The following is a 9,987-nucleotide window of genomic DNA, read 5'->3' as shown; positions in this document are numbered from 1 at the left end:
GTCATTCTAATCTATTTTAGCCGCATTTGATTTGGAAGTTCCTCTCCAAGAATACAGAGACAGAAAAACCTGAACAAATGAACATGAACGACCGGGCGCAAGGAAACTGAAAAATCTACCACATAAGGAAGAGAAGATGCTAGTTCTCATCAATAATTAGAGACCCTTTTCAATTACAAAATTAGCCATTGAATATACAAGAACGAATATTTTCATTTATTTAGGTGCGTCTAAGCATGTTTCCACAAACAGATTGGGGAACGAATACCAATATAGAGAAACTCCAGTAATAACTTGAATAGCAACCATTTAAGAGAATACAACAGCAAAAGGATGGTTGTGTAATCAAGGCCTGGTAGATGAATATCACCAAACAACCAAAAGCAATATCTGAACCTAAAATGAAACATAAACAAGTTTTGAGGCACTTGTTCTGACGTCTTGATTACTAAAAAAGTCAGTACACAATGAAGCACCATCACTAACCAACCACCCATACAACTTAGCTGTGCCTCTCAAGTCAACATAAGATCATTGCCTGCAAAATGAGGCCGTAGGCAAACTCGGACTTCATGTTCTTCTGGCCCCTCGCGAAGTTTTGGCACTAGAATCTCTAGCACTGTCCCTGTTCCATCATAGTATGCTTCTATATTCGCGTCTTCAGGTATGCGGGTTGAAAGAGGGATCTCCCTAATAAATTCTCCTGGAGGGCAGTGTTCCGAAGAAGGATCTGTCAGCTTGAAAGTCCTATCGAGCCTCTTGATGAAGGGCATTCGAGATGTGCTCACACAAGACACTTTGATGATCCCATGTGTGAGAGTATTGCGCCATGAAACTTTCACCCTTTGAAGGTCAACAAACGGCAAGCTAATTATGATCAAGTAACCTTCTTCATCCTCGTAGATTGATTTTGCAGCTGTTACCGGTCCATAGACATGCCTTAATACGCCACTAAATTCATTCAACCAGTGAGGCTCATTCGGGTGAGTTTCCAGATCAGGAATTCGATCAGGAGGATTCACTGTCAGATAACAGTCCTCTTCATTTCCATGTGAGAAGAAATCTTTCCTCCTCTTGCCACTAACAGGTGATAGATCCATTGAATCCCCATTGCTATGGCTGGATGGCTGAGTAGATAGATTCAATCCTGACCCATTAAGCAATTTTTTTGACTGGGAATGGGAATTGTTCTTTATTATAGGGGGTGGTCTCTCAAGCTCAAACTCAGTGCTGGGAAGGTTTCTCCAAGAACCGTAATCACTTGCTTCGTGTGGGATAGTGAAGTTTATGTCCCTCCCTGTTAGTTCGGCCCACCTTTTTCTTTCATCTTCATCGAGACCCAAAAGATTAGGGGATGGAACAACCTCGATACCATGAACACACTGGGGGTTTGAGAGGCCCCTGTAATGCTTTCGTTGCATCCTATGAGATCGTACAAAACCCTTGTCAACACTAAATGGAAAAGGACGCTCTCCTTGACGAGAATGGCCATTCATATAGCTCCGAAGTTGCATCTTACCCAGTGCATTCTCAGGCCTTTCCTTAAAAACCCACATGTACATATTCTCCATATCATGCTGAACCATGAAGACATCAAGCTGCAGATCAGATTTGTCAAACCCAGAAAGACCATTACCATCCCTTGTAATCTTGGCCTTTGATTTCTCATTCAATACTGGCCTAAAGTAAAAGCTAAAGAAAAACCAAGCACCCCAGATGCTATCACCCCTTTTGGCACATTTCCTCCCAACCTTGGGAACAGTGAGAAAAGTTTCTGTCTCGTACATTTGGGACCCAAGCCCAACATCAAGAATGTCACAGTGTTCTGGGTTCCATGACTGAGGTGAATTACGCTCAGTGGATAGAGGTAGGTTAATATCAGGCGGCGGACGGGGTAAAACAACTTGCCGATTCATCTCTAGATCAAGCTCATCGTGTGAAGAGGAGGCACTTGAATCCATTGACAACAGGGTCGAAGGGTGATGATTCTCCATTGATAAAGATGTGAGAAGAGAATCTACCATCTCACAAGGTCTCCCAGGAGATTTCAGGTTATCGGTGGATAATAATATTCACCACCAAGGATTATTTGAACAAAAAAGCAATCTTTACAAACACCCCCATCATATCAGTCCCAACTACAACAACCCACCTCCATTAATATCCTAAATTTATTCATCATGTGTGCCTACTACATAACCATATCAACTTCATGAAATCTCACAGGTTTTCTATACCCTTAGTTTTAACAAGACTGAAGTTGTGTAACTGTCAATCACAAAGTACTCTGAATTGAAATATAGGACAAACAAAAAAACACCTCCCGACCCAATAGATAGGAAAAAAGAAAAAGTTAAACAGAAATCGAGAACAAGAGAAGAAAATACAATAAGATCCAAAAAAAAAAAGAGTATTCCTTTTTTCCCCCTCCAAGAAAAACTTTAATATCCCTTAGTATAAGTATACAGTAAATACAGTAAGACAAAGAAGAAAGGGCTAGATGAAGACTAAATCCAACCCAAACCCAAGAATTTCATTGAACCCTCCAAAGACAGGCGGGAGATACTGAATCATACCCATCAAATCTGTAATCTTGGTTACAGAAAACCTAGAAATGAAGTTACTGAAGACACAGAAACAAAATCTGTATCCTATATGAGGAATGGAAGAATTCGAGAAATATTAAGTATACAGAAAAGTAGGCAGAGGAGTAAAATGAATGGTGATACAAACATATATTACCAATCTATGAAACCAAGGCCCAAGAAAAGGACCAAATCAGAGGGGATCTTAGAAGAATACCTTTTAGGATAAGCTTCAACAACCAAGAATCCACACATACTACTTGGGCACTCTGAAGAATCAACGGTCCTCATCTTGTATAATCAGTTAGAAATCAATTTCCCCTTGGTTCAATTAAATTTTAAATTGTACGAGTCCTACTTCTACTGCTGGATGCTACAAACTACCGCTAGAAGTCTCTCACTTTCTTAGTCTCCCAAGTATCTATCTTTGTCAGAGGAGACATAGAAACCTGAGCACAGTCAAGACTCGAGAGAGAGAGCAGAAAAGACCCACAAGGAAACCGCGTACTCGAGAGTGTTTATCTGGGGTATTCGGGTCTTGAATAATTATCTATCTTATACCATCTCCCACTAGTTTGCTCTTGGGCAGGAGAAAACGGAGGTACGTGAGGGAGTGTGTATATGTAGGTAGCATACGTCTGTTTGTATACGAGAAGATAGAAGCGAGGTTAGTTCCAGCATAACAATTCTCTTCCCCAGGGGCTTGTGTGTGATTTTAGAGGGAGATTAAAGTAAAAGCCTGCGCTGGAAAACACCGCCACCCTATCAGCTTCCCACTTCTTCTACAGACAGAACACTTGACCCCCAAAAAACAAAAAAAAAATTTTACAGAGAGAACACGTTAAATTGTCACTATTTTCGTAACGGTGACGGTGACGGTGCTGCCTGTTTCGTACTTGTGTGACTCATTCTCCCCGCAGCTGGATTGATAGCATCGTAGCGCAATGATGCTGAAAGTGTCTCTTCGCATAAAAAAAAAAAAGCAAGATAAAAAGAGAAAATGATCCCATTAATGACTAACATTTTGCAAAAATATTTTTTTTATTTATCATTTTTAAAACGAAACAAATTCGTCTCTGATATTTCAAAATTGAAATTATTATATCTCTAAGCACAATTTTCAATTTGAATCAAATTATCTAGTATCTCAACAATATATTTTTGAGGATAAAATTGATAGATCACTCTATCAACTCTATTATATTTACAAATATTTATTGAATCAAAAAAGGAAAAAATTTTAAAAATTATAACATAAAAGGTCGCTCTTTTTTCTTGGAATAGTAGGATTTCTTTTTTGGATAAAATTTTTCATGCACCATTAGTATATACACTTACGAGTCTTAAATGTATATCATACATACAAAGTTTGGTATTTAAATTAAAATTAAAATGATGTGGCACATAACCAGATTCGTTAGTGTATACAATGACAATGTAAAAAAAATTGATCCTTCTTTTATGTTATAATTTTTTATTTTTCCTTTTTGGGTTCATTAAATTTCACATGAATATCAAGTTGAGTTAACCAAATAATCTATCAATTATACATCAGAATTTTCGTAATCGGCTTGTTGGGTGATTAAATTTAGATTGAAATTTGAATTTATAGATGTAATAGCTTCAGTTTTTTAATATCAATGACAAATTTATTTTGTTTTAAAAGTGAGGAACGGAAAAAATATTTTTGTAAAATATAAATGATGAAACTGATCATTTTTTGAAACAACAAAGATAGTAAATGTTTGTTTTTTAAAGGGTGCTCACGAGCTTACTCGACCCAACAGTGCAGTATTCAAGTTTGTTTTGTTTATTTTATTAAACTTAAATTGTTTACTCATGCGGAACTCAAATGAGCATTTGAGCGGAAGTCCAGTCCAATGGTTTAAATTTCTTTACATATAAAATCAAAGTTTGTACGAAAATCGAAGTAAACTCGGATCGAAATAAGAACTTTGGCAAACAGAAACACTACTATAAATGTTTGTTTTTGGCTTTACTAATTAAAGAACTAAAATCAAATAATCTCTTACTAAACTAAGTTTGATTCAAACATCAAACGATTTGATTGGTCATTTAGTCTTTTTCTTTTTCATTTGGGCTGTTATGGAATAAAAATAAAGGATACAATCATTAGTTCCAAATTGTGTAAGGTTATTGGTTTTGGAGGGGAAGGAAAAGAAAATTTTGTAAATAAAACCGGGCAATAAAAGTGTCTCACTTAGAAGTATGTCTCTTTTCCCTCTTCATCCATCCAAAATTCTTTTTTCTTTTTCTTTTTTAGCTGAGTGTTTTTGACCAAAATCCAAATTAAAAGACATAGTGGAAATTGCCGGTCCAAATAATAGAGACAATAGGAAAAATTAAAAAAGAAAAGAATAAAAAACACTGTTACCCAATTTTTATCCTTTTTTTCTTTTTTGGACAAATGACCCAAATAATTCTTCAAATTTTTTAATCGAGTCACTTTTGGTATTTCTACTTTAATTTTGTACAATTTTGTCCTTACCTTTATTATTGGATCTACTTGATTCTCCACTTCAACTTGGAAAAATCTTTTAAGCTTAAAGAGAAACAAAGTCATCAGTTCGTAAATTTGACCGTTGACCCGAGTCTTAAAACCGAGGGAAAAAAACTTCAAAGATTTACAAAAAGTACAAGAAGTAAAGCAAACAATGACCCACTCGGAATTGGTAAATAGTAGTCTTTGCTACATCTAAGCACGCTGGTTTGCCCTTGACCACCAAACTCTCTGTTCCCATTATGTAGGGACAAAACACTCCCGTTGAATTGTGCAAGGAAACCACGATAACCACCGGCCCTTCTCCTGACAAAAAAATTATTAAGGAAGATCATTCACTCACTCACATATGCAATGCAGTCTTATCAACCGGACACTTGTACGTCTGTAACAAACGTGTTGCTGAAACATTGAGGTACGACTTTTGAATTATTGCGTTCTGGTCTTTGTGTTTTACACTTTTACTAGCTAGCTACTAGAAGACTAGAGTCTCCTCTCTTAATCTCTAGTATTACTAGACTAATTGTGCGATGATGAAACCAACTTTCGTCCCGCTCTCTTTGCGTTCTGGTCTTTGTGTTTTACACTTTTTTTTTTTTTTTTGGGTCTGTTGCAATGTTTAAGGAAATTCAAGATGGTACCGTACCATGTCATGTTTCAATCAACCATCATATTTAGGGGATTTCAAGGTATAAAAATGGGTTTCCTAGTGTCCATATAATCCAAGAAATGCTTGTACTGGATTTCTGAAGAAAAGTCGTTGTTGTCATCAATACGTTCCCATCTTTCCCGCCAGTCATTTCTTGAGGGCATAAAGCGTTGCAGTTTTCCCGTATCATTTTGCGGTTTTACCATTCTAAGTGCTAAATTTTATCTTTTTTCCTTTCCAAAATAATTTTGTGGAATCAACTAAAATTTCTTTATCAAGACCTTAAAGCAATATATGTATATCTTTATCAAGAATTTATCCCTCTCATATGCTAATAAAAAGGCTTTACAACTAATCAGTGGCCCGAATTTGAATGTACTAACAAACGTTTGCCTCCCACAAAATTCAGAATAAATGTGGGGCAGTTTAGTTGTTTCTTTGATAAAGGTGGGCACGCATATTTCCAAAAAAAAAAAAAAAGAAATCAATCGTGTAAATCAACTTGTATCCGGCCTATGCTAATAATCAACCACAAACTTCGCATCAGCTCTTTTCTAAGAGACTTGTGCCAACCCAATTTAGTAAAAAGCGAAAACCACCAAATTAGCGTACCAATCGACATTTTTCTGCGTTAGGTGGAACGAAATCGTTCCCTTGTAACTTGAGTCAAGCTGGTGTTGTAGAGGTATCAAATAAGTAGACACTTTGGGTACGTTTGGTAGGGTGTAAAATGCTTTCTACTGGAAGACATTTTCCTTGAAAAGTAATTTTCTGGGAAAATATTTGTTTTCTTCCTGTGTTTGGTTCAATTCTCAACATGTGAAAACGGCTGGATCAAATTGGGGCCTTCATTAGCAGTCTCCATCGCATGCAGCATCACGCTACCACAAAACTCCCCAAAAGCCACCATTCCCTGGAAAGTGACACTTAGTATCGAAGCACAAGCCATCAGAATTGAGAAATACAGCAACTTTCTCTGTTGGCCTAATGGTAGCTTCTCACTTTCTTATTGCTGATCTTAGTCCTTCCTTTCTTTCTGTGAAGATCGCAATTCCTCTCGATTTCTGCAGATCTTAGTCTAATTTTGTAAGCATCCGGTGAGGATATGTCAATATATGCTTGTCTTTGAATGCGCAACGGTGAGAGAAAAAGGGTTGCACATATGGAGGAGAAGGAGAGGTAATTGTTAGTGTCGCAATTCCCTTGAATGTTACTCATAGGCTACGTTTTCCTTTCTCCATTCTTGTATATGTCAACTATCAAAGAGATATTTATCTAGTGTGGTAGAGATCGGTGTTCGTCAGGTAAGATTGGGTTACGGGTAGAGGTGGCAAATCAACCCACTTAATTAAATTTACCCATATCCGCCCATGAATAGATAGGTATGGGTATCTTATTTTAAATTTTTGTATATAGGTATAAATGGGTATTATTGGGTAACCCATCAAACCCAATTAACCCATTTAGAATTCTCTTCCCCCCAAGTCTCTCCTTTTCCCCCACCCATTTTTTTTTTCTATTTTTTCATTTTGTCATGATGTTAACTACTTTTGTTTCATTATTATTATTATTATTATTTGTTGGTTTTATCTTATTATTTTATTTTCTCTTAGTTTGTTAACTTACTCATTTTTCAGCATTATTAATTTATGATAAATTTTAGCCTATTTTCTTATCTTTCTAAAATGAAATTTTAAATTTATATATGAAAAAAATGTTAGGGTTCAAAATTTTTGGATTAAGTTTTTATATTAATTTTTATAGTACTTAGTTCAAATTTTTATATTCTTATTATTCAATTATTAAATAATAGGTAATTTTGTGACATAGAGTATAAATGAAAAAAAATTGGTAATTAAGTTTATTGAACATTATAAATAAATATTTAAAACTAATGATGGGTACAAAGAGTGGTATAAATTGATAACTTAGTTTGCAAAAATGAATTTAAATGAGTTTACAAAAAGTTAAAATAAATGGGTTATAAATGGGTAATTGGGTTACCCAATTCATTTTTTGACTTACCCATTTATACCCATCTAATTAACTGGATATAAATGAGTTGACTCACTTATACCCATTACCCATTTTACCCAACCCAAACCCGCCCAAGTCACCCATTTTGACACCTCTAGTTACGGGTGTAGGCAGCGGAAATTAACTTCAACAAGTTTTTTAGGGAAGTTATTTTACCCTGTACGGCGTAAAATGTTTTACACAAGAAAATATTTTCATGCTTCACAATGCAACCAAATACAAGAATTCAAGGAAAATATTTTCGGGAAAAGGTTTTCAGTCAAAACAAACATACCCTTAATTACTTGCAGTTGCACAACGCAAGGAAATGTGTAGAAAATTAAGGGATGCAAGTGCTTTAAACTTCATCTGTGGTAAAGGTGTGAAATAAATAGACATTTATTTACTGGCAGTCATCAAATGCAGACAGGCCAAAATGATCCAAGATAAATTGTCAACTACGTCTTTCGTACTAGTAGTTGCTTGTTTCTTTTGGGAAGAAAAGGGCAAGCGGTTCACGGCTCTTTTGGTGGTGGTAGCGCCCATCAATTAATTCCGTCTGTCTGATTGAGGTCTGAGGAGGGGGGATGGACCTCACCAACAAAGACAAGACCCTTAAATAAATAAAAGCATCTTCTTTCATCTTTAAAAACTGAAAAGTAGGTTGGCTTTTCTAACCTGAAGAGAAGCGAGGTTCTTGTGTGCTTGTTGAACCGCGTAAAGCGAGTCGCGAGTCTTCTTTGCTCTTTGTGGCCTCCTGCATTATTGCCCCTTGCCCAACTAGTAGGAAAATTTTGTTTGACAATTACGTGCGCAAAAATAAAAGCATTCCAACAAAAGTCTGCTTATGCAGCAGCATTCCACGTTAACGGCCGGATAATTGTATGTCATTTCCTGTTTACAAGAGTTTAAAACATACTGGCGATCAAAATATGCAATTCACAGATTAAAAATTCAGTTGCCGGTGCCATTAATTTGTCTTGCATGTTCAATTATTCATGGTGACAATAATATACTAAATATAAGCACCAAACCAAAGGCAACATGCCACCGTTCGCCGAACGGGACTCCATCATGCGTTCATATCGTTTCGGCAAGTGATCCGATCACCCGTGCATTGGGTTGATTGAAGTACCAGAAGCATTTAAATGTGTAACTACATAGATGGGACTTGGAAGCCGCTCCCAAACCCATGTTTTTTTTTTTTGTCAACACAGGGGTGTTCGGGTCAATTCTTACGGGATCCGACTAATCCTTTGCGCCTGGAGTACCCCGCCCCCCAAGAACACCCAGACGGTATGTGAAGCCAAACTCGAACCGGTGCCACCACGAGGAAGACCCCATGGGCTCACCAGCTGAGCTGACCCCGAGGGGTCCCAAACCCATGTTTTCACCTTTTGAAGTTTTCTTCCTTACAAACTGTTGCAGTCTTTTCTCTTTTTTTTTTTTGTTTTGTTTTGTTTTCCATTTTGTATTTTCTCTTTCTCGATGCCTCTTCCCTTTTGTCCTGATGTACATAACTGTCGAATGATAACCAAGCTTCTGCAAAGGTTCCGAGTAGGGTTGATGCTGGATCGAACAGCTTGACTCGAACTCGCAAGCTACTTGGTCAGCAGCTTGGTTCGATCTCGTTTTGATTGAGCTTGAGCTGCTTGATAGAAGTAGCGAGTTGAGCTCGATTTTCAATATTTTGCATTCGAAAGCTTGACGAGCCTAATCGAGTTTTTTATAATATATATTTTAATTTTTTTGTATTTATTATTGTGAAATGTCAATAATATCATTTATTTAACATTATATGTAAAATATTAATTTTTATTACGTGAGTTTGATTAGACTTGATTGAGCTCGAATAGGCTCGATTAATCTTGATTTAAATTGATTAGGTTTAATTAAACTCGAGCTCGAGTAACGTAAATTGAAGTCAAATTCGAGTTCGAGCTCGAATTCTAAAAGCTTGACGAGCTCGATGTCGAGCTGTTGAATCGAGCTCGATGTCGAGCTCGAATCGAGTAGTGCATTACTCAAGTTCGAATGGACGCGAACACACCCCTAATTCCAAGCATGTTAATAAGGGATAAACCACCACAGAAAAGCATATGTATTGATGGTCATCAACACATCTATTTAAGCTTAAATATTACTAAAGGCCTGCTAGCTAGGTACACGTTTGAGCAATCCACACGAGGAAGTGAGAAACGCCAACGAGCAAATGA

At 36.7% G+C, this 9,987-nt stretch overlaps 1 protein-coding gene across 1 annotated transcript; it reads right to left on the bottom strand.

Moving 5' to 3' along the window:
• Positions 1–195: 195 nt before the first annotated feature.
• On the bottom strand, positions 196–3,273 carry LOC113694511 (uncharacterized). Its single transcript, XM_027213333.2, has one exon. The coding sequence runs from the start codon at positions 2,022–2,024 to the stop codon at positions 516–518; it is 1,509 nt and encodes a 502-aa protein (XP_027069134.2). The 5' UTR covers positions 2,025–3,273; the 3' UTR covers positions 196–515.
• Positions 3,274–9,987: the final 6,714 nt, after the last annotated feature.

Source organism: Coffea arabica, chromosome 6e (genome assembly GCF_036785885.1).
Source record: "Coffea arabica cultivar ET-39 chromosome 6e, Coffea Arabica ET-39 HiFi, whole genome shotgun sequence".
NCBI lineage: Eukaryota > Viridiplantae > Streptophyta > Magnoliopsida > Gentianales > Rubiaceae > Coffea > Coffea arabica.
This window is presented reverse-complemented; position numbering and strand designations above follow the sequence as displayed.